This window comes from Corvus hawaiiensis, chromosome 8 (assembly GCF_020740725.1).
Source record: "Corvus hawaiiensis isolate bCorHaw1 chromosome 8, bCorHaw1.pri.cur, whole genome shotgun sequence".
In the NCBI taxonomy this organism is placed as follows: Eukaryota; Metazoa; Chordata; class Aves; order Passeriformes; family Corvidae; genus Corvus; species Corvus hawaiiensis.
In genome coordinates, this window is record NC_063220.1 from 37,232,375 (window position 1) to 37,257,349 (window position 24,975).

At 49.6% G+C, this 24,975-nt stretch overlaps 1 protein-coding gene across 3 annotated transcripts in view; it reads right to left on the bottom strand.

Moving 5' to 3' along the window:
• PRKG1 (protein kinase cGMP-dependent 1) overlaps window positions 1–24,975 on the bottom strand; it is a 374,310-nt gene that overhangs the window by 110,676 nt on the left and 238,659 nt on the right. For all 3 annotated transcript variants that reach the window (XM_048311091.1, XM_048311090.1, XM_048311092.1), the window contains exon 5: window positions 5,319–5,382. In XM_048311091.1, coding sequence (XP_048167048.1) covers window positions 5,319–5,382 — 64 coding nt within the window. The remainder of the gene's footprint in view (window positions 1–5,318; window positions 5,383–24,975) is intronic.

Here is a 24,975-nt window from a genome sequence, read left to right on the forward strand (position 1 = left end):
CTGTTGGAATGAATCCAGAGGAGGTCACGGAGCTGCTCCAAGGGCTGGAGCCCCTCTGCTCTGGAGCCAGGCTGGGGAGAGGAGAAGGCTCCAGGGAGAGCTCAGAGCCCCTTGCAGGGCCTAAAGGGGCTCCAGGAGAGGGACTGGGGATACGGGATGGAGGGACAGGACACAGGGAATGGCTTCCCAGTGCCAGAGGGCAGGGATGGATGGGAGATTGGGAAGGAATCAGTCCCAAAGTTTTCTCTGCTGGCATCCCCCTCTAACAATAAGTTTTGCGGAACTGCGTGGAAGAAAATGCCCCAAATCCTGCCCCATTTCTACCACGGCAGGAGAACAGGGGATGGGCAATAAACACACACAGGGATGACCACATTCCCAACAAGAATCCCCAGAAAGCAGGGAATGCTGAACTCCTTTCCTACACTAACACAAGCAGCTCATTCACAATCCCCTTCATGTGCTCAGTGCCCACATTAAAGAAGATCCAAAGGAAAACTTAGCTCCAAACCACCCCTTTTATCCCAAGTCAGCTCCGGCCACTGACTCCATCGTATCCCTGCACTCCAGTTTTTCCAGCTGCATTTTATTCCCTGATGCTTTTTTTCCCCAAACAGCTTTAGTTTCCTGGTGCACCTGCAAACCCAAAGCTGTGTTCTCATGAGCATCATCTGAAAGATTAATGGAAGTACAACTCCAGTCAAAATGCTGTCCATTTGTGATGGAGTCAGTCGTGAGTGAAGCCCTTTCAATGCCCCCACAGGCAGCATTTCCCTACTCTGTCCCCCAGTTCCTTCAGTGAAGACACCCCAGAGTGCTTCCTTGGATTTAAAAAAAAAAGATAAATAATAACGTTAAAATATTTTTTCTTCCCCAAAACCTTTAACTCTTCCCTGTTTATTTTGAATTCTCCCTCAAATCTGATTTATGGCTCGGCAGCAGATCAACATCAGCTTTGGTGCTGACAGATCCCTCAGGATGGACCAGGGACCGGGTTCCCTTTATCCTCACTCCTAAATAAGCCTAAAAACCACTAATTCTATGGAAAGCTCATTAATTTTGCACATTTTCCCTCTTCTATTCACTGTTGCCACACGAGTCCACAAAAGCAGGACTGTGCTCAGCCTCTATTAATTAACCAGAGGCATCCCAAGGCCTTCTGATCCATACTAATTGGGCAGTGTGGAGCGGGAAGGATGCTTGGCATCTCTGCACGAAGGCTCAGGACAGCTTTTAAAGCTGAATCAAGCCGTGAAATCTTGCCCAAGATCCCCACTCTCCACCAGGAGCCACAACAGAAGGAGCTCCACAAGCAACAGGGAAGAATTTTGGTTTGGTTTTTTATTTTTTTACCATATGTGCCTTTTGAAATTCAGCCTTTAATTGGGATTTTGAAAGAAGGAAGAGCAAAGAGACAAAGGCTGGCAAGCAACACTGGGGACATGAACGGAGCTGCTGAAGGGGCTGCAGACAGGAGCTGGGATCCCAGATTTCAGCACCCAGAGCTGCAGGAACAGTTTCCATCCCTGGCACCCTGTGCCTCTGGGGTTCAGCACATTTCTCTGCCTCTCCCTCAGTCTGGCTCTGCTGTTTGTGCAGGGATTCACTGGGAGCACATCAGTGGCACTGGGACCTCAGCAGTGCATTGAAATATTGAATGTTAATGCTTCCAGTGAAAGAATTCCCCAAATGCACACGGGGAGATGGGAGAATGGCATTCCCAGTGCTCCCAAGCTGTAACTGGTTTCCTGTTAACCCAGGACCAGTTACTGAAGTGGTTTGCAGCTGGATTTGGGGCAGTTAGCCAGGTCTATATTTGAATATCTATTTACACTGCAGCTATGGTATATAAGTATTATATATTTCAGTGTGTTACAAAGTATTATCAGAGAATCACGGAATGGTTCGAGTTGGAAGGGACTTTGAAGTCCATCCCTGTGCCATGGGCCAGGACAACTTCCAGTGTCCCAGGGTGCTCCAAGCCCTGTCCAGCCTGGCCCGGAACACTTTAAATTTCTATACATCCAGAAAAAAAGTAAAAAAATTTTAAAAAAGTAAAAAAATTAAAAAGTTAAAGAATAAAAAAGTAAAAAAAGTAAAAAAAAAAAAAAGGTAAAAAAAAAGTCAAAAAATAAAAAAGTAAAAAAGTAAAAAAAGTCAAAAAATAAAAAAGTAAAAAAAAGGTCAAAAAATAAAAAAGTCAAAAAAAAGTCAAAAAATAAAAAAGTAAAAGAGAGTAAAAGAGAGTAAAAAAAACCCTAAAAAAAAAAAACAAACTAAAAACTAAAAAAAAAAAAAAAAGTCAAAGCTCTCTCGACTTCTGGATACACAACAAACAAGGCAAATCCATGTGACGTAGGTCAGGCCTGACATCATCTGCACAGAAACCAATCTGCAGTGTTTGGTAAGGAAATCAAAGCACCTTGGTCACTGGCTCTCGCTCCAGCTGCTCACATTCCCACACACAGTATCTTCCACGGATTACCAGGCTAAATCCCAGACAGAGAAGGAACAGCGAGGGCACCGGATTAGGAAATGCAGGAGATGAAAATGCCAACGAGACCTCAATTCAACCTCCTCCTGTGCATCTATAACCACTGAACTTGTAAATCTCACCTGATTCTGTCTGGGGCACCAACAGTGACAGCACCTGGAGCTGTGGGAGTGATCCAGAGAAGCCACTGAGATGCTCCAGGGCTGGAGCTCCTCCAGAGCCAGGCTGGGAGAGCTGGGGGTGCTCCCCTGGAGAGGAGAAGGCTCCAGGGAAACCTCAGAGCCCCTTGCAGGGCCTAAAGGGGCTCCAGGAGAGCTGGAGAGGGACTGGGGACAAGGCATGGAGGGCCAGGACACAGGGAATGGCTTCCCAGTGCCAGAGAGCAGGGCTGGATGGGATATTGGGAAGGAATTGTTCCCTGGGAGGGTGGGCAGGCCCTGGCACAGGGTGCCCAGAGCAGCTGGGGCTGCCCCTGGATCCCTGGCAGTGTCCAAGGCCAGGCTGGACATTGGGGCTTGGAGCAGCCTGGGACAGTGGGAGGTGTCCCTGCCATGGCAGGGGTGGGATGAGCTGATCCCTAATGTCCCTTCCAACCCAAACCAGTGTGGGATTAGCTACCCCAGCTGCCTCGGGCTCTCAGAATTCCTGCCTCCTTCCCTGAAAACCCTGCCTGACTCCGTGGAGCTGGGACAGGTGTCCAGGCAGGTGACAGCTCCATCCCTGACATCCTGGCAAAGGGATCCTTCTTTGAAACAGGAGTAGGAATTCAGAGTTGGGGAACAAAACTTAGAAGAATGAGCTGTAGGCACAGTGAAGAACTTGAGGTCAAATGGAAAAGTTATAAAATCACGAGCACCTGGAAGCAGCTTCGGAGAGGAAGAGGTGAAGGAACCTTAATTACACTTTTGGTACCTGACCCCCTGATGCGAGATGGAAATCCCGCAAGGGTAGGAACCCTACATTGGGATGGCACAGGGAGCAACCTTAAAGAGGAAAACACTGCCAGGATGTGAAGCAACTGAAGGGCAGGAAAGAAATCCCAATTTTGTGCCACAAAAAAATAAGGAAAAAAAAAAAGAGGGAGAGAAGGAGAAGCCAGCCCAGATCTCTGAGTGCTGCCCATGCCCACCAAACGCTCATCCCACTCCTCAGCCATGCCAGGAACAGATCCCCATCCTACTCCCTCCAGGGTTTTAATTCCATTTGCTAAATGAAATTATCCGGAAAGACTGGAATTATTGGCAATGTTGGTGCCACACAGGGATGATCCCTACATACACATTTTTTCCATGTAATATTAACAATTCCATGGTCCAGAGGGGTTTTCCAACACTTCAGGGGTGTAACCTACGGAAAGGAGGCTGTAGCCAGGTGGGAATTTAGATATAAATATACAGATCTGAGAGTGACTTTTTATTTATAATTCATGTAAAACACAGCCCATTCAACCCAAGACAAACCCAGAAGAAATCAGGCTGATTCCAAGGAGGAAATTGGGAGCATCCACCTTAAAAATCCAGATTTTTCCCCACAAATGCTGCTTTCATGCCTCGTTTTTTCACTGATAATTACTAAGAATGTTTTTTCCCCCTGCCATGAAACTTTAAGTGTCCCTGGAAAAGTTTTATGGATTTTATTCTCCTCCTTAAGTCTTGATAAGGAGCTTAATACTGGTGATGTGATCCAAGCAAATTCTGGTTGGGAGTGGGGTTTTGAGATAGGCAAATGGAATTCACAGCAGAGGGAGTTCATATCCCCTGTTTTCCCCTACATCAGAGCATTCCCTGGCAGTAAAGGGAATAAAGCTTATCTGTGAATATGCAATTATCCGTGGTGAAAAACAGCTGACTTGCTGGAGCCACAGCATTTATCTGGGCACTAAATAAGAAGGAACAATGCCCCGGCAAAGCTCGGGGAAAAAAGGAATTCAAATCGACTCCAACGTCAGCAGCGCCCTTCCTCCAAATGCACGGGAACATCTTCCCTGATGGGGAGGCGTGGATGAGGAAAAGCGAGCAGGAATGAAATCAATGACTGCCACACACGCGTTCCCTGCACTTAAATCACCTTTGGGAAGGGCTCAGTAATGGCTTTCCGGGACACTGAACCGCCTCGCGTTCCTCAGCTCCAGAGGGCAGCGTTGTGGGAATAAAACACGGGGGGAAACTAGGGTGCACCCCAAATATTTGACACCCATTTTACATCCACTTACAGGGCTAGGTTGGGAGGCTTGGGTTGTTTTTTTTTTGGGTGCAGGTTAGGTTTTTTTGCATTTTTTGGAGGGGGTTGTAGGGTTTGGGGGGTTTTTTTTTTGGAGGGTTTTTTTTTTGTTTGGTGTTTTGTGGGTGATTTCTTTGTTGTTTTAAATAAAAATGTATTAAAAGCCTGACCCTAACGGGATCCCAGTGAAAGCCAGGCAGGCAAAGCCCAACCCCATCCCAACATCTCCACACTGCTGGAACTCTTCCCAGAGCAGCTTTTCCATGATGCTTATCAAATACCCTCCAACAGAAGAGTCCCATCAAATCTGAAATGAGACCAGGTTTTCGCATTCCCCTCCTCCCCACCGCTCACCCAGGGGCTGGAGAAGCTCATTCCCTTCTGGACACCACAGGAAATGATTGATTCCCTCCCCAACTGGATAAAAATCCAATTTAAAAATACATAAACCCTGTTAAAACCGGATTCCTCTTCCCCACAGCTCCTCTCGGGGCCTCGCTGTGCTGCCACAACTGGGGAGCTGCTCTTTGGAGAATAGGAAGAGGCTGGATATTGCCAGCAGAAGGTTCTGAGCTCATGAAATCCCAATGTTTAAGGCACTTACCTCTTCCAGGACATCTGCAAGCTTACTGAGGATCTCCTCGGGAAGGCTCTGGAATGTGGGAACGCTGCAATGCAAGAGAAACCTCGATTAATGGATCCCTTCCCACAGGACACAGATCCAGCTGCTTTTCTCCCCTCTGTCTTCCCAACATGTTTTTCCTTCATGCTCTGGGGCTGAAGAGGAAAAAGATCTAATGGAAAGCTGCTCCTTCTCTGGCAGCCAGGATGGGTTTGGTGATGACAGGAGACCACTGGAATAAACCTCTGGAGAGCCACCCCTAAAGCTGGTAATCAGCAAGGGATCCAGTCAGGATCCTCTGGAATTCCTGTGTGCCACAAAGCTGCTCAGTCACATTCCTGCCTCCTGGTCTGCTTCAGCCCCCCAGAAATAAAATCCAACACCAAAAAGGGCAGGGGACAGCAGCTCCGAGCAGCCCTGGATAAAAGAGTGAAACCACACCTGGATGGACAGAGGGCAGAGCACGGAGCTCACAGCACTGAGCCACCATCCAGCCCCTCAGGCAGTTTCTGAAGACTTCCCTGGCACTTTTACAGCCAAATCTGTGGCTTTTCTTTGGCCCAAAAGGCAACTTTGTGACTTGTTTGGCAGCAACTCCCCCAGCAAAGGCTGCAACAAGAGGGTGATGTGGCCATAAAGAGCCCCCTGAGCCAAGGGCCACAGGACTGAGCCTAAATCAGTCTGGAGCAGGGTGAGGGACACAACTTTGGATCTCCAAACCTGCAGGGAGTATCCTGACTTTGAAGCTGGATCTCCACTGCCCTGCAGAGAGATACACCCAGGGAGACTGTGGAATTGTCCTCTCCTTGGAAAGACCCAAAAGCCATCAGGACATGGTCCAGGGCAACCTGAACAGGTGTGGGGGCAGGACCAGAGGAGCTCCAGATGTCCCTCCCACCCTCAGCCAGCCTGGGATGTGGTTTCTCATCCTCTGCTTTCCAGGCAAACCTGAGCTCCATCAATACTCCCAGGTGATGCTGAAGGAAACACACGGACACGATGTAAATTCAACCCCAAAATACACCACAGCCCGGAGCAGCTACGGCTGCCCCTGGATCCCTGGCAGTGCCCAAGGCCAGGCTGGACATTGGGGCTTGGAGCAGCCTGGGACAGTGGAAGGTGTCCCTGCCCATGGCAGGGGTGGCACTGGATGGAATTTAAGGAGCAAAGGAGGCTCAGGGGGGACCTTGTGGCTCTGCACAAGTCCCTGACAGGAGGGGGCAGCCGGGGGGGTCGGGCTCTGCTGCCAGGGAACAGGGACAGGACAAGGGGAAAGGGCCTCAGGCTGGGCCAGGGGAGGCTCAGCTTGGACAGCAGCAGGAATTTCCCCATGGAAAGGGTGCTCAGGCCTTGGCAGGGGCTGCCCAAGGAGGCTCAGGTGGAATCAGCATCCCTGGAGGATTTAACAGTCATGGAACTCGGGGATATGGGTCAGTGTGGGGTGTGGCAGTGCTGAGGGACTCCACCTTAAAGGTCTTATCCAACCTGAATTGTTCTCTGATCCTTTGCCCTTTTTAATTTAAAAAAAAGGAGTTCCAGCTGAATCTATTTAATGATAACAACACAAACCTGGGCAGATAAATGCAGAAAAACATCACCTTTCATGCTCTCAACAACAGCTTTTTTCCCCCCCTAAGGAAGAGCACTTTTATTCCTGGGAGCATGTGGGCCCACACTGGAACAGGAGCAAACAAAAAACTGGACAGGAGTTCTGGGATGGCCTAAGCTTAAAATGGAAGTTCATTATTCCAATTCCAGCATTCCCAAATGAGGAATAAACTTATAAGGAGAAGGTAACAGCCCTAGAAAAAGAGGTCAGATTTTAGTGTGGTTGCACCCTTAAACTCCCAAACTGGGGGAAGAATCCATCATGGGGTATTTTCTTATGGATAATTATGCCCGTGCAATCCAAGGAAGGGTAGTGAAAGACATCTATTCTAGACCAAATCCATTAAAAAAAACAGGGAAATAGCCCCTGAGTTCTGAAATTCCAAATCTTACCCTGAGAAAAGCCTAAAACTTGAACTCTGCAATAGAGCAGGTAACAGGAAAAGCAATTTCTTGACAAAACAAACTCCAACTGCAGCACATCGTGGAATTACACTGTTAATATCCCAGATTTAGAGGGGTTCATGGCAGGCCAGAATCATCCTGGAGCAGCCAGAAGTGACAAAACAGCCAAATATTGCAGTTTCTTTGACAAGAAGAGAGCAAGACTTGATTGTCCAGGTCAATAAAAATCCACTTCTGCTCTCCATGGGATGATATTACATGGATTCATAAAGCAGAGCCTTGATTCCTTCCAAGAACTGCCTGGATTAATGAAGGAGCTGTGCACAACAGGAGTGTTTCCGTGATTATTTCCAGGTGGATCTTCGATCACCACAGCACGGGGCAGGAAAATTTTATTTCGCTTTCTACAACAGCATGAAAAAGCCAGGAAGTAGAGAAGGGCAAACATTCAGCCCTTGAGTTGGGGTGTATTTAGGGCCAGACTTGCTCCAACAAGCTCTTCTCCCACTGCTCCTTAAATCCCATCAATAATGATGATTTTTAACCCCCCACGTCATCTCCTCTAAACAGTAACAATGCTACAGCTGGAAAACCAGAGACTCCGGTATCTAACACTGAAAGTCCTCAGCAAAGCTCAAAACTTGTGACTCTTCTCCCTACCCACAGTAAGTGTGAAGGACTTCATTCCTTCTTCCTTTCCCACAACCATCTCCCTCTTTGCCCAGGAAAAGCTGGACTTGATGATCCTGGAAGTCTTTTCCTAGTTGAATGAGTATAATTCCATTGCAGAATAACCAGGAGGAGCTCACTCAGCCTCTCCCAGCGAGATATGGCTCCTTTTACTCTGCTCACCCAGTCCTTAAAAGGGAATTTCTCCAGCTGCTTCTTATTCCATTTAATGAGGAGTAACTGCTCCACCTGCCCTGAATCCACTCCCTGGATGAGGTTATGGAATCCAGCTGGGCGTGGAATAGAGCTGTTCACAGCTGACCTCCTGCTCACCTGCAGCCCCTTTTTGCTCCTCCAGGTTCCGGAGGGTGATATGGGTGTTAAAAAGTATGGATGGAAAATGATTTATGCCTGTTTGATGGGATCCCCTGGCTAAAGTAGAGCCCAGGATCCACAGGAGGATCCAGGCCACCCTGTAGAGGCAGCACACAAGGAGGCAAAGCAGACCCCTAACTCCAGGGATTTGAGTTTTAACAGCAAATGCCATAAACTGGATGATTTTAATCCATCCACAAACAGGATTTTATCTGGACACTGTGACTGCCATCGCAGGGAACGGGACGAGGAACATTCCCTGACCTTCTCCAGCCCCTCTGCCCCTACACCCTGGACTGGGAGCAGGGCAAGGAGGAGAGGTGACATCTTCCTGGCTGCGTTTCCCACTGCTCCGCCACGGAACATCGTGCAGGGATGGCAGCGCCTGCACCCGGGAGAATTTCCCACGGGGAATTGCTCCCTGTCTGGAGCCATTCCACCTGGCTCCAAACGTGACACATTTTCCCAGAGAGCTCAGCGTGCCCAGCACCAGCTGCCAAACTCGGGGAAAGCAGCTGTGCTGAAACATCCCTGGACTGAATCCCTGTCCCCGTGGAGGAGCAGGGATATGCCCAACCCGGAGGAGGTGGGAAAGGTCGCGGCTCCATCCCTGGGGATGCAGTCATCAAGCCGCTCTCAACTTCCAGGTAGCGGCAACATCCCCGTTAACCAGGCTTTGATTCATCCCTGTGATTCATCCCACGGGATGGCTCCTGCAGGAAGCAGCAGGGGCTTCCAAGCGCTGCTGGCTGTGGCCCAAGGTGTTGTTGTGAGCCCCAGAGCCGCTCGGTGGCAGCGCTGCCAGCTCCAGCAGGACATTTATCTTCTGACACACACAACAGCTCGCGGGGCTCTTGGCTCGCCTCTGCCTCCAGGATATAAAAGCCACCATTCACTCCCTAAATCCCTTTCAGGACACATTCCCAAACTTTTGAAGGGTGTTCAGTGAGGGTGCTCATCCAGGTCGGTGGCAGATATTTCTCCTGGGTTAAGCCTGGAACAGAACCTCTCTCTTTCATTGCTGCTTGGCACTGCCACAATTGCAGTTGTTGTCACCGCTCTGTGCCTTGGGCAAGCAGAGCTCCAAACTCCAGCACTCCAGTGAAAGGAAATTAAGGCTGGCTGAGTTCCCTGAAACTTTTTTTTTGGCACCCAACTGGAATGAAGGCTGGAAAATGCAAATGTCCCTCCTTAGCACACTTGGGATGCTCCTACAGCTCTGTCGCAGCTCCAAAAGAGCCGAGGATACATCTGATCAGCCCAAGCTGATCCCTGATTTGGGACATCACCAAAAAATGGTGGTTTGGGCAACTCGAGCTGTACACGCAGCCTCCCACTGGGCTCCCAGTTGTGTCAGGGAGGGAATGCTGGCTCCATCGGGATCACAGTCCTGGCAGCATTCCATGGAATCAGAGTGGCTGGGGTTGGAAGGGACCTCAAAGCCCATCCAGTGCCACCCCTGCCATGGGCAGGGACACCTTCCACTGTCCCAGGCTGCTCCAAGCCCCAATGTCCAGCCTGGCCCTGGGCACTGCCAGGGATCCAGGGGCAGCCCCAGCTGCTCTGGGCACCCTGTGCCAGGGCCTGCCCACCCTCCCAGGTACATTCCTTTTGTGTTGCAAACTGTTGCATCAAAAGAGAATTCCTGTTTTCTGTCAGGCTAATAAATATTATTTGGAGGATCAGCTGCTGGTTCTTTGCATTCACAGCAGCCACAAGAGAAGTGGCTGAAATTAATTTCAGGAAAGGTGTATTTATTTCTCCAAAAATCTCAGTTCTTCCCCAGTCACACAGGTAATTGCTAAGGAAAGGCTGGTTTTCCTGTAGCAGTACTCCATATACTTTGCTTGGATTCATGGAACCACTGAGGCTGGAAAAGCCCTCCCAGCCCATGGAGTCCAGGCTGTGCCCGATGCCCACCTTGTCCCCAGCCCAGAGCACTGAGTGCCACCTCCAGCCCTTCCTTGGACACCTCCAGGCATGGGCACTCCAAAGCTCCCTGGGCAGCCCCTGCCAAGGCCTGAGCGCCCTTTCCATGGGGAAATTCCTGCTGCTGTCCAAGCTGAGCCTCCCCTGGCCCAGCCTGAGGCCCTTTCCCCTTGTCCTGTCCCTGTTCCCTGGCAGCAGAGCCCGACCCCCCCGGCTGCCCCCTCCTGTCAGGGACTTGTGCAGAGCCACAAGGTCCCCCCTGAGCCTCCTTTGCTCCAGGCTCAGCCCCTTTCCCAGCTCCCTCAGCCGCTCCTGGGGCTCCAGCCCCTTCCCAGCTCCGTTCCCTGCCCTGGAATGGGACAGGGAGGGTGACAGCCACTCACATTCCCATTAATTTCACATTCGGGTGGCCTTGGAAGCACCTCGTGGAGCAGAAGTGTCAGGAAGAGAGAACAGATTTGCTCTGCAGGTGCTGCAGATGATTTGTCTGCTGTGCTGAAGCCACACAGGCAGTAAACAATTCACAATTACTCATTTTGAAGAGGGTGAAAATGGAACAGCCACAGTTTGAACGCTCTGCCACTCATTACACAGCTCGTATCAGGGAAATGAAGTCCTGACAGGAGGATGTGGGGCATTTGTTTTCAGAGATCTGGTTATATCCTAAGCCCTGCTACACACAGGAAAACGGGAGAGAAGCAGAACTGGTCATATCCCTGATGAGCAAATACTGAAGTAAACCAAGTGCCAAGAATTGCATTTTTCCCTCACCTGCTGAAAGGATACCAGGGATGCCAAGGGATCTGCTGACATCACGAGGCCAAAACTCTCCATTTCCCTGAGGGGAACGCGAAAGGATCTCAAAAGGATCAGAATCACTGAGGCTGGAAAGCCCGCCAAGACCAGAGTCCAACACTGCCATGTCCACCACTAACCCACCACACCTGTTTGGGTTTTGAACACTTCCAGGGATCCTCTTTCGGCCCAGGCTCTGTTTGTGTTCAATAGGCAGATCAGGAACTCCGGAGGAGTGTTTTGCCTTGCTGCTGTCAATCCCTGCCTCTCCCTGACAGGGGTTCATTATCACAGAGAGCCCTCCTACCTCATCTCCTCTGGCAGCTGCTGGGGAGATGGGACTGATTTAAAAGAAAAGTTCAATTGTTGCTGTCAGCACGAGAGGGAGGGAGAGCAATTAGCAGGTATGTGAACCCCCTCCTCCCATTCCACATGAATTCACTCGGGATGATTCATCTGGAAAAGGACAATTGTTCCCTGGGAGCTACAAAGGCTCAGTAGCAGCCCCAACTCCGGGAACAGCAATGAAGTTCGGGCAGGCACAGCTCTGGTTGCTCATCTCGAGGCACAGGGTTCACTGGTGCTCCTGAGCCACCTCACAGGGGGAACCTGCTCCTGCTGGAATCCTTGGAGGATGTTATGGGATGGTTTTGGATCTAGCAGGTGGCATTTCTTCATATTTGCAAATCAAATTCCACCTGCAGAGCTTTTCTACCTTCCACTCACCCAGCTTTTCCAACACTGTTGTATCACAGAACCCCAGGATCCCTGAGGCTGGAAAAGCCCTCCCAGCCCATGGAGTCCAAGCTGTGCCCGATGCCCACCTTGTCCCCAGCCCAGAGCACTGAGTGCCACCTCCAGCCCTTCCTTGGACACCTCCAGGCATGGGCACTCCAAAGCTCCCTGGGCAGCCGCTGCCGAGGCCTGAGCACCCTTTCCATGGGGAAATTCCTGCTGCTGTCCAAGCTGAGCCTCCCCTGGCCCAGCCTGAGGCCGTTTCCCCTTGTCCTGTCCCTGTTCCCTGGCAGCAGAGCCCGACCCCCCCGGCTGCCCCCTCCTGTCAGGGACTTGTGCAGAGCCACAAGGTCCCCCCTGAGCCTCCTTTGCTCCAGGCTCAGCCCCTTTCCCAGCTCCCTCAGCCGCTCCTGGGGCTCCAGCCCCTTCCCAGCTCCGTTCCCTGCCCTGGACACGCTCCAGCCCCTCCAGGGCTCTCTGGCCAGGAGGGGCTGGAACTGGACACAGCCCTGAGGTCCCTCAGCAGGGCCAGCCCACAGGGACAGTCACTGCCCTGGCCCATCTGGCCACACTGTGTTTGATACAAACTCACTAGTGATTAAAGATAAAAGCTGTCAGGCAAAGCCTCAGAGCCCTGAACACTGATTTTTACGATCCTGCATTTGCAATACAGCTGAAATTAAATTGACTTTGCCTTGCACTGTAATTACCTCTCCAAAACAGTTTGCTGTCAAGGATTTTCTCTCCTGCATTTTTTCCTCTTTGTCTGGGGGATTTCATGGGAAATGAGCCCTCACCCTTCAGCCTCTGGACAGACCCAGAGCGGGTGCACCAAGCCAAATTTCTGCTTCTTGACTGAACCACACAATCCCCGGATGGTTTGGGTTGGGAGGAACCTCAAAGCCCATCCAGTGCCACCCCTGCCATGGGCAGGGACACCTTCCACTCTCCCAGGGTGCTTCAAGCCGCATCCAGCCTGGCCTTGCCACCCTGGGGCACCAGAATGAAGTCCAACAAAGACCATTACCTCACAAAAGGTAGAAAACAAAGTATTTTTGGGATTGATTCTCATGGTGTGCCTCAAAAGAGATCCTTAACACCGGTCAGTGCTCCAAAACCACAGTGAGTGTAAATAAGGGATAAGTGGCATTTGCATGCACGGTCTGTTGTGTCTCTTTCCTCCAAACTGGGTATTTACAACGTCTCCAAGACTGAATGAAGGCAGGAGTTGTGTCTCAAGAGATCTCTGCTGCACTTGACAGCGAATTGTAATAATCATCTCTTTTTCACGTAGCCACTGACACCCTTTCCAAGCCTTGTTTGCTGACAAACGCTGCGTCCTCCTTTTAACCACCCCCACTCAATGAATGTATCACGGAGAGCACCATCATTTTCTGCCTTCGGAGTTACAGGTATACAAAAGAAAGATAAGCTGTAAATGTGGTTTACATCCTCTGAATCACCAGCTTTTCACGCTCTCCCGGGCAACTTGTCCAAAGCAAAGGGACCTGAAAGGGCCAGGGAGCTCCTGGAGCGGGGCCGGCGGAGGCTGCGCAGCTGAGCAAGGGCCTGGAGCATCTCCGTGCCCAGCACAGGCTGAGGGAGCCGGGGCTGCTCAGCCTCGAGAGGAGCCCCAGCTGAGAGGGGCCCTCAGCCCTGGCTGTCCCTGGCTGCAGGGAGGGCTCCGAGCAGGGCCCGGGCTCTGCTCCGGGGCCCAGCAATGGCACCAGAGCACCGGGCAGGGCCTGAGCCCAGCAATTGCCCTGCCCAGGAGGCAGAACTGCTGCCCTGGGCAGTGCCCAGCCCTGAGCACATTGGCCACAGAGGCTCTGGGCTCTCCTCCCTGGGGCTGTTGCAGAGCTGTGTGCACACAGTGCTGGGCCTGTGCTCCGGGATGGCCCTGCTGGAGCTGGGAGGTGCCACCAGGTGCCCTCTGTGGTTCCTGACCCATCCTGGGATTCTGTGTAATATTTAATTTTTTTTTTAATAATTGCTCCCTGACACAGGTGTTGGGTGAATCTCCTCAATTCACAAAGCATTAAAACTCCTAAATATCTGCCTTTTGTTGTTGTTAATTACTATAAGAAGGATTAAAAACCATGGATGTCGTGCCCAACACATTCCTAGGCTGGGAGTTAGCACGGGTGACCCCATGGTTGGCAGCGTCACCAAATCCCAGACACAGCAAAAAGCAGCAGAACTGGGTTTGGGAGCAACCTTGAGCTCCTCACTCTGGCTGATATGTCCAAGATGATTTATGGAGGGACAACTGCAAAGAAAATCCCTTCTGAGTGATCACCAAAGGATCACTTCTGAGATCACCACTGAGAACAGACTTCCAAGAATGACTTAGTTACCCCCAGAGAAATAAGCCACAAAAATGGCACCAAAGTCCAAAGAATTTTGTTCCTTTCATGGTGAAAACCCAGCACAACCACGTTGGGATGAAATCCTGGGATTGGCCCCATGGAAATCCACCTCAGAGGCATTTGAGACCTTCCCAGAAACAAGGGATCCCTGTGCCAACCCCAGGGATCACTACCAAGACCTCCAGGACATCCCAACCAGTCAACTGCGTGATCCCAACCCATGAATGGGCACAGCTCCCTTCCTTGTGATTTATAACCTGCACAGAATCCCAAATACCTTTAGAGGGCCTCTAAAGCCATAGCTGGGACACCCCTCTTTCTCCAGGATAAGCCCGAGTCCTTTATTGAATTAAAGAAAGGAGAAGGATGATTTAATCCCCATTGATTCTCTCCCTTTACACCTTGGAGTCCAAAATTTCCTATGCACAGCAGGGCCTCCGCAGCTGGAAATGAATTAAGGGTCGAGGATTTTCAAGAGGCCCGGATTGTATTGGAGAAATAATCAAATAAAGCCTGACAGATTCCACACACAGCTCGAAAATCCAATTGTTTACGAAAACATAATCCCGGGAATATTAGAGGTAGGCAAGCAGCATAATGGGCAATAAGAAATCCAAAATAAACAAAAAAAACCCCCCTCTGTGCTGGGAAGCCAATTGCAAAAATTCCATACAATTCTGTTCTGCTGCTGTCAAACCCTCTCGGCTTCCTCTCCCAGGCTGGTGATCCCAAATCCAGCCCTCAATTCTTGATCCTACTGGCTCTTGATCCCAGTCCTGGCATCCTCTCCCAGCACAGCCCATCTGGGGCTGCTGATCCCAAATCCAGTCCTTTGGTTCTTGATCCTACTGGCTCATCCCAGTCCTGTCGGGAGCATGGCACCCAAGCTTCCAACTGGAGCATCTTGGGTTTGGATGATCCATGAGGGGAAAGTGCTGTGTTCCAGGACCAAAGAAGTTCGGAAAAGGGGAGGAGCCTTCTGGTCAGTGGTCACCAGCGAGACTGAGCAGCCACAGGTCACTTGATCCATGGAACAGCCCCTCTCCTGCCATTAGAGGGAAATTCCTGGGGACTCTTCCTTTGGATCCAACACACATTGGATCTGGCCCCACTTGAATCCCAACTGATGTTTCATTTTGCTCTATCCAGCATTTCCTCTTCTCCACTATGTTCTCTGCTGCAACATGAAAGCTTCACTGAATTCCACCAATTTGTTTAATTAATTGCTGTTCAGCAGACAACTCTGTATCCCAGGACGGGAATCCCGCCAGCACCCTGCTCTGTCATTCCCTCGGCCCGTGGTTGAACCTCCAAACCTTTTCCACCTGTCCTCTTCCAAAAGTGATGAAGACAATCCCGAAACTGCAGTGGTTGGGAATATCTGTGGGCTCCCTTGTTGATACAGAGAAATAATAAAAGGCAGGACAGAATTCCAGGATTTCTGTGGCAGACATGAAGCAAACACAAGGGAAACCTGAGCCCAGATTAGCCCACGAGGAGGTCAGGGAATGGGAAAGGACAGGGAAGATGGATCCAAAAGGAATGAACCCAGATTTGGTGCTGAATTTTTGCCCTGAGCGCTGTAATCCAGGATATCCTGCCCTGCCCCTTTTCCCAGAGCAGCATCCTGTGAGCCTGGCTATGCCCAGAGCCCATCCTCATCCAACAGTGGCTCCACCAGCCCATCACAAATGATTTTAAAATATAATTTATGCCAGTCAGCTTTACTTGATTTCATTTTTTCATTGCAAGAAGGTCATCAAGATACGATTATGGCTGGCTGGCAGATTTTCTTTTCTGTACATTGATTTATGCCAGGCCACATTTCATCTCGATTAAAACCACCATTCAGTGCGTTTGGAAGGAAACACTTCAGATTAAAATCTGACTCATTGACAGATATCAAAATGCCATTAAAAGGAGCCAGCAACAGGTGTTGAAAGCACTTCCATAAATCCATTCCTGGGTCCCTGTCATTGCTGATTTATTCATGATCGTTCCACATATTTGCAGATGACTCAGTTTACTCCTCTGGGGTGCTTAATGCCTAACAAAATTCCCTTTAGTGGCCCACACATGTTCATCAGCTCAGTTTTGGGCCAGGCATGGAGATCAGGGCAGCAGCACCACCAGGGTGGGCACACAGGGATTGATTTAAAACACAGCAGCCAGGTTATCCCAAATAACATCCCCCTGCCAAATCCCATTAAGTGTCCTTGGAATAACACATTTGCCACTTAACATGGATTCAGAGTGGTTATTACCCACACGGGAGGAAGATCAGATGGCAAAGATCATCTGCAGGTGAAAGAAGGCAAAGTCCAGTGGATGTAGAAATCCCACAAACTGAGTTGTTTGTCTCATTCCCCCGTTTCCAGCAGTAAGGAAAGGACTGGGGCAGAGCTCTGTCCATGAGGAAGCCAAGGACACAAGGCTGGAGGTTTTCTTATCAAGAGGCGCTTTTTCCTTTCTCCAATCAAAACTCAGTTGGGGCTGTAGTGGAGCTCAGTGGCTCAGGGACAAGGTGCCCTATCCATTGTCCCTTAGATCCAGGACCTCACGGAGACAGTGCTGGGAGCCCTTTATGAAGGACTGGGATTTACCGAAACATCAGTTCAACCTGGAAACTAAAAATATGGGGGAACAGAAGGTCCTGGATCTCTGGTGTCATTTGGAAGGGTAAGTCCCATTAGCCCGGACTGGAAAATCCAGGTCATGGATTGCAATCCAGGTTTCCTCGGAGGATCCACGAGCCGCTGAGCATCTCCCATGCTACAGCTGCAGGGGAGTAGAGGCTGTGTTGGACAGGGTATCTGCTCCCTCCAGGTTTCTCTGGGGTGGTGGGGTTGGCTCAAGCTCAGCTGTTTTAAAGCAGGGTTTGGAGCAGACGGTCCCTGCAGACAGGAACCACTCTGGTATTCCATGTCCTGGGAGCAAACGCTGGTTCCTCCTGCATTTACCGCCTCTGGATAAGGACTCACGCTTTATTTACTTGTTCCAAGTGATTTCATTTTCAATGGCACCCTTATCTCCCCACAAAGTATTCCAAATCCTGTGCCTATGGATGTGAGTGCCTGCACACGCGGATCCCAACTTGCTTTGAATTTCATCTTCCCAGTTTTGCAGCAGTTTGGATTTTCTTGTTAAACCAGATCCTGATTGATTCCTGGTGTGCTCTGGCCAGCTGGTCCTGCTCTGGCTCCTCGTCAGCAGCTTAGCAGAACAGTGATTCACAGCAGGTCAGCTGCAATTTGCTCAATTATTAACAACTTCAGGATTTTTTTACCATCCCTCTGAGGACACTTCAGCCTAAGCCTGATTTGTCTTCATCTCCAACTCAATTCAACAGCACAAATCCTGCGAGTTCTTTGAGCTCGTGTTCAGTGCATGGGATGCCCTTTTCTGACTTCCCCTACCCTTTAAAACACAGATTTCAAATTGCGTTGCGAGCTGCTGGGGCACCCAGTGAGTTTGTCTCCGTTGAGCTGCAGAAACTCTTTTCATCTCCTTCCAGAAATAATTATGCTGGTTTATCAGTGTCTATATGAAGCTTGAATTATTCCTCCTAATATGCATTAACTTGTATTTTTTGGAGCCATGAAAATTGGCCCAGTGAAGTCACTCCAGTGATTACTGTCCCTGTTAGTTTCCAGTAATCCATGAGATGTATTTATTGGCAAGTCACTTGTGTGGTATTTCCAGAGACAGTACCTAATTGAATTTAAAATGCATTCCTGGTGCTCGTAAAAGCAATAAAAATGTCACCCACTGCCTGCACATTAAAAATTCATCCCATGCAAGGAGAGGACAAATGCATAAAATGATCATTATGATGTGCAAATGGACTCGGTGCAGGAAAACCAGACCCATCTCTGCCTGGACATAAAAACATTAAGAGATCAGAGCACAAATGGCACCATTTAGGGAACTTTTAAAGGTGCTGAAGACAAAATGCTCCCATTAGTAGCATGACTAAGGCTTGCTTCAAACATGGGCTTTGTACCAGTGTTAACAGCGTGGCTCCTGTGTGAGAGCGGAATTAATTCCCTGAAATAAAAACAACCCAAAATCACCATTCCATGTTGGTGATCCTGCCCAGGCAGCACATTATCCACATGACTCCTTTTCTCATGAGCATTTATGCCAGAGGGGAGACCGGGAGCGTTTCAAATCTCTTCCCACTCAGGACAGAATTCCCACACTTATTTATGGCCCAGCAACTCATCCCGGACTTCGTCGTGCACAGGTGTCCTTGGAAAACCTGGCCAAGGGAGCTGCTGCCCTTGTCCTTTACCTTCTAAAGGCTTCCCTTTAGAGGGCAAGGATGGATGGGATCTTGAGAAGGAATTGTTCCCTGGGAGGGTGGGCAGGCCCTGGCACAGGGTGCCCAGAGCAGCTGGGGCTGCCCCTGGATCCCTGGCAGTGCCCAAGGCCAGGCTGGACATTGGGGCTTGGAGCAGCCTGGGACAGTGGAAGGTGTCCCTGCCCATGGCAGGGGGTGGAAATGGGCATTTTTAAGGTCCCTTCCAACTCAATTCATTCTGGGATTCCATGATTCTATGCAAATCCACCTTTTTTCTGGAACTGTCATTGACACCCGTGGTACCACAGTGCTTTTTCCCCTCTTTCATTTTTATCTTGGCTAAAGAACTTTGATCGTGCTCTGCCCAACTCTTCCTTTCTGTCTGCTCAGCACAAAGTAACTTTACAGGTAATTAAGCACATTGTGAGTCATTAACTCCTCTCCAGATTCCCGGGAGGCTTCTCCAAATTGAGTCCAGATGCAGAAATTAAAATCTATCTTTTGCTCACACTGATGAATTTTTCATAGGAGGGAAATATTACAAATTCCTCCTTTTCCCACATTGGAATTTACTGATTTTGGTTACCACAGTCCTGGGGTCCAGCCCTGGTCATGGAATCAAAAATCCATGGAATGGTTTGGGTTGGAAGGAACCTCAAAGCCCATCCAGTGCCACCCCTGCCATGGGCAGGGACACCTCCCACTGTCCCAGGCTGCTCCAAGCCCCAATCTCCAGCCTGGTCTTGAACATTTCCAGGGATTCCAGCCATTCCACCCCGAGCAGCAGGTTCAGGGCAGCTCAAGAGCAAGAAAAGAACTTGATCTTGACCTCCCAGACATGAGTACCTAATTTTTGGCTCAAAACAGATGGAAAAAAGAGCAGAGCTCCATTCCTCTTCACTTCAGTGAAGGCTCCTGCACTCCCTCCCAATTTGAGTTCAGTTGGAAGCTCCCAAAGAGGAGCCACATTCCCTGTTTTCCTCAAATCAACACGAATTAAACACTTCCCATGCAATAAAGGGGAAAATGCCAATGAGTAAAAGCCCTTCCCTTGCCCTGGTCAGCTCCTGAACCAAACTCCTCCTGCCCCAGGCACGGTGGCTCCCATCACTGAGCATTTCCTGCAACACAGCGAGAGCCACTGCGAGTGAGGGGCACAAAGTGTAAACAATCAATTTACCAAATTTATAATCTGTGGGCATTTAGTGATCAAATCAGTTCATTTCACTCAGCGGGGATTTCATGCTCAGCAACAGCTTCTGAGCACGATCCGCTATCGACAGTGCCAGGGGCTACTTCCTGTAACATCTTAATTTGTGCTAATTATTGCCTATCTCTGGATCAATATTTCTGTATCTTCACGAGGGGAAAGCGCTGCTCGTGTGGGGAAGGCCTCCAGACGTTCCACACAATGAGATGCATATCTAAAGAGCTCTTTGTAATCACGTTAAAGGCTTTGTGCTCAATCTCTCCTGGGCTCTGCTGAGACAAAACACAACAATTACCAGGTAAAGGATGCTTCACTCGGGAGATCTGCACACACAGCACCACTTCTAATCTTCAAGCACAGAAGCAAGACATTACCCAACTTCTCTTCCAAACAAATCCACCTGGCAAACTGTGGGAGCAGCCAAGAGTAGTTTGGGAATGGCCAAAACCGCACGGCTCTGTTGTAATAAATATTGAAACCAATATTCCTGGCTTTCCTGAGTGACTCTTGGTGGGTTGTAATGAAAACATGGGTTGGTTTTGGTTTGGAAATGACAGCTTTTGGATGAAAAAGATGTAAATCCCACCTTTACAACATTCCCTTCCTGGTAAAGGCTAAAGCTTCATGCCAGAATGAATGGCAAACTGGGGGGTTTTTGCCTTTTTACATCCAAGTTCAATTTCACGCCCTGGGTTATCTAAGGAGGAGAACAAACCCCATCACCTCCACTTATTGCTCACCTTGTCCCAGATTCCAGAGAATAGGTGGGATACTGGGAATGATGTAAATCACAGAGGGATACAAAAGCCAACCCAGCAATTGGCCAGGGAGGAGGAGAAGCTGGAGGAGCCACCACCACCCATCCTCCTCTAAAACCACATCCACCATGTCCTCACTGCCCTCACCCAGCTTGTGGGTGCAACCCTGACACAGCACAGAGGTAACCCCAGTGAGATTCAGAGAGAGCAGATAACAAAAAGCAGTGATAATTAAACTCTGAGAGGGAAAAAACTCAGCCAGGAATGGTCTGACACACTCCCTTTGCTCCACCAGTAATTACAGATGGTTGTAGAGGTTTTCTCCAGGAAAGAAAACCAGGAAAGAACATGCCACTCTGAGAAAAGAAAGGCGAAAAGCTCCCTAAAGCACCCTAGGAATCATTGAAAATACTTGTTTAAGCCAAATTTCTTGGTTTACCTGCCAGATTAGCCACTGATGAGCTCACCAAGCTGCAGGTGTGTGAAATAAACAATTCCAATGCAGCAACATAGAGGGGATAAATTGCACAGACACCAACCCACTGCACTAATCCCACACTTACACATCTTCCAGCCTGCACGTTCTAAATACACCCTAGATACACCCTAAATACACCCCAAGTACAGGACCTATCCCATTTCCTCGTGGATCACCACTGCTATCCTGTGAATGTAAGGAAATATTGCCACAACATTTCCCTCACAGCTGGCACTGCCCCCAAACAGCACTGGCAGCTTTTCCTGCACCGGGGCTTCGCCTCCAGCAGCGTCATTTTGTAACGTCAAGGCCAAGATTAGCTCCCAGTTCCCTGCCAAGGAGCGTCCAGGGGTGTCCTCACACACGTCCCAGAGGTCAAGCCAACGCAGGGCTGGAGTTAATGAGCTTTTAGTTTGGAATTGTGCCTAGATCTTTACTTAATTTGGCCTTCAGACTCTCACACGCTCCACAGTGCAAATGTGCTCCTGACTCCTGCACTGCAACAAGGTGCATCCAAAGATTGTCCCTATTCCTCCTCTCGATTTTGGGGTTTTTTGGGCTCACATGTGGGACACAATTTGGCTGCACTCAGCAACTGCTTCACCCCGATCACTGACAAACATTAAAATCCCTCTGTCAGAAGGGTCTGGATGAATTCCCGTGTTTTACACTCCTCTGCAGGGGAAGCAATAATCCCCTTTATTTCAAAGCTCCTCAGAGCCAGCCTGTGCTGTTTGGGCTTTGCCTGAACAAACAGAGGCTTGACCACGTCTCCCTCCCTGGAGGATTCCAATCAGCACACCAGGATCACACCATCCTCATCCCAACACACATCTCAAGGGCTCTGTGTTTGTTAAGAGTTAAGTGAAGTGACAGATTTCCTCAGGTCCCTGATGAAATCTTTGTTCTTGTTGAAATGCATTTTTCGCGACGCTTTTATCATAACAAAATAAAAAAGAAAACTATTTCAGGGACGAGCGGCGCATCAGTTTCCATTTTTCCATCAGTTTGCTGCTCACCCACAGCTGGGTTGGCTGGGCAATGGGATAAGTGCCAGCCATCCTTAAGGAAAGATGGAATGAAGGCTGCAGCCTTGGATATTCACTTTGGATTACAAGCCACGCTGCTGGGTTGGGTTATTCACTGTGCTTCTCTCCAGAATTCCCAGCCAGCCTTTTCCAGCAGGGAGAAAACCCAACCTCTTCCTAATCTATGTGGGTTTAAGCAATGGCATCAAATCTGCACTGGAGCTTTCTGATTTCCAGCCAATTAACCCCAGTTAGACCCTGGGAAGGACTAACACCTCTCCTTGGCTGTTGCCACAGTGTTTGTTACTGAGGCCCTGGCAGGAAGGTGGCCATGGCCAGTGAAGGAGTTGCTGATACTCCTCTTATCCCATGGCCACTTATTTCTTAAAAGAATTGGCACCACCGAAGCATTCCATTACTCTGTGGGCACAATTCCAGTCCTCCCAAGTTTTCCTCTCTTCCCCAGCCATGGCAATTGAACTTCCACCCATCTTTCAGGCCAGGGAATTCATTTCAGAGCTGTGTTTCTGAATCTCCCTTTCTAACAGAACCCAGAGTGTGTTTTTAGCCATCACCAGAGAAGTCCCTGGGAACTGGTGCCAGGAGAAGGCAGCCATGGCAGAGGCTGTTCTCAGCAAGTCTGAAGCTTTGCATGTGTAAAATGCTGCATCTCTGCACTAAAAACCCACTTAGGAAATCCTAAAGAGCTTCACAGCAAGTCGAAACTTCAATGAATCCTTCATGAAAGTAGGAGGACTCCAAGTTAATGCACTGCCAAGCACTTACGGCCACGGCAATTCCTGCCGGGATGTTTCAATCTCAACGGCATCTGAGGTTTTCTACCTCCACTCAGACCTGAGGCTTGGAGGGTTTGGGAATGCTGTAATCACGGGCGGGAGCTCAGGGGCCAGCTAGAAGGGCCAGCTGAGAAACTCATCAAACATTAAATATTCACTATGGGCCCTGCTGGCACTGTGAGCTTCTCAAGTGCATCCCTTGGAAGCTGAATTTTGGGCTCCTCATGACAAAGGGCTGGAGCTTGTCCTGGGAAGGGAACGGAGCTGGGGAAGGGGCTGGAGCCCCAGGAGGGAGCTGGAGGGGCCCAGAACTGGACAGAGCCCTCAAGGTGTGGCTTTGAGCAGCGTGAGAGGAGATGTGGAGCATCTCACACCAGCCTCACCACCCTCTGCTTTTCCCTGGCACCAGTTAAACATCAAAGCTGTTGACAACCTCTCTCCAGGCCTGCCATATTCCAGCCCGTTTAACCATCCATGCATCCATCCCATCCCTCCTCAGCCTCCAAGTGCTGCAGGCAACAGTGTCCCCAGCCTGTCTGACCCCAAACCATCCCCACCCGCTGCTCTGCCCTCTTCCTCAGAGCCTCTTCACCCTGCGAGGAACCCGGCACCCAGAGAGAGGACATTCCTCATTTCTGAAACATTCTGCCAACAATTTATTTGGCCCCAAAGCTGCGTTTGCCATCAAATTAATGCTCCTCCAGAAACCTTTGCTTGGCACTGTGGATTTGCAGCAGACTCCGGAGTTTTCATGAGGCTCCAAAGGCAGTTTGGAGACAGTTTTCAAACACGAAGCCTGAGACATCCTCCTCGTAATTAGGCTGTACTCAAACTTCCCTACCAGCTGTGCAGAAAAAGGCCCTTTTCCCGTGACTTTCTCTCCCTAACATTCCATGGATTTTAACATATTTTAGCACAGTTTCCTTTGGAATTCTCTAAAATATTATATTGGAGACCTCAGCTGGTCTTCCAATTATCAACCCAAGGTGATGAACAGTTTTGCAAGGAGAAGAAATCCCAGCAAACACCACCCAAAGGCATCTCTGACCTGGGCAGACCCAACATCCCCATGGGATCACTTCTCTTCCATGGACTTCCACGGTTAGTAAGACGCAGTCCAGGACGGTGCAGGGAAATTCAGGCATTTCTCCTTAGAAGAGATGGAAAAACATGAGAGAGAAGCTAAACTTCAGCCTGGAACCTGCCAAGAAATGCTCAGGTTCCTCCCTCATTTGAAAAATAATGCTAATGATAAAGACAATAATCCTCTTATCACACAGGAGCCGATGTGGTTGTGAGCCAGGCAAAAGGAAATGGAGTTTGGAAGGCTCCAGCTGCATTTCTGGCCCTGTATGAAGAGTTCCTCACTTGGCCTGGCCAACAAGCAAAATACTTCCAAGCAGACTCCTGGCCCTGCTGAAATCCTTCTCCTTTGAGGAGAGGAGACTGTCAGCTGCTTTGGGAGGGATCTGTTTGTTATCTGAGCATGAAAATGGGCACAACAACAGGCTCTGTCTGGGTTATAACAGGCTGAGCAGGGGGTAAATGGCTTTTTGTGAGAAGTGTCAGGCACGAGGACGAGCTCGGAAATATCCGTGAGTATCAAATGGCTGCGCACTGTCCAAGGGCTCCCAAAACAGCTCTGGAGCCCAGAGGAAGGAGAGTTTAATGGGTCTGGGGAAACTTCAAAAAGAAGGGTAAGGACCAGACGCAGATCTCCAAATCGTGCTGATCATGCCCGAGGTGAGCATCCCTTGCTGAGGCCGAGCGCGTCGGGTGCAGCAAGTCCTAAATCTGAGCTTACCCTTTCGCCTTGATTTCCAACCCATTGACAAATGATTTATAACCCAATCCTGAGCACTGAGAAGGAGCTGAAGGTCTTTAAACTCCTCAGGCACCCTGGTGACACCCTGAGGGACGTTGTGTGTGGGGCACAAGGAGAGAACAACAACCTGGGGACGGCTGTGGCCGTAACGGAGAGGGACAAGGATGAACATCAAACCCCTTGACATTTTCCAACAGTTCCAGGATTGGTTTATAAATTAAGGTTATAAAACCTGTTGTATTCCACCTCCAGATGTCTCATCCTTTGCAATTCCCCACAATCCATCATTCTTAATGCTTAGATACCAAGCACGGCTGTTCCTCTCTGCCCCAGCAAGGGAATGAACAACTGCCCT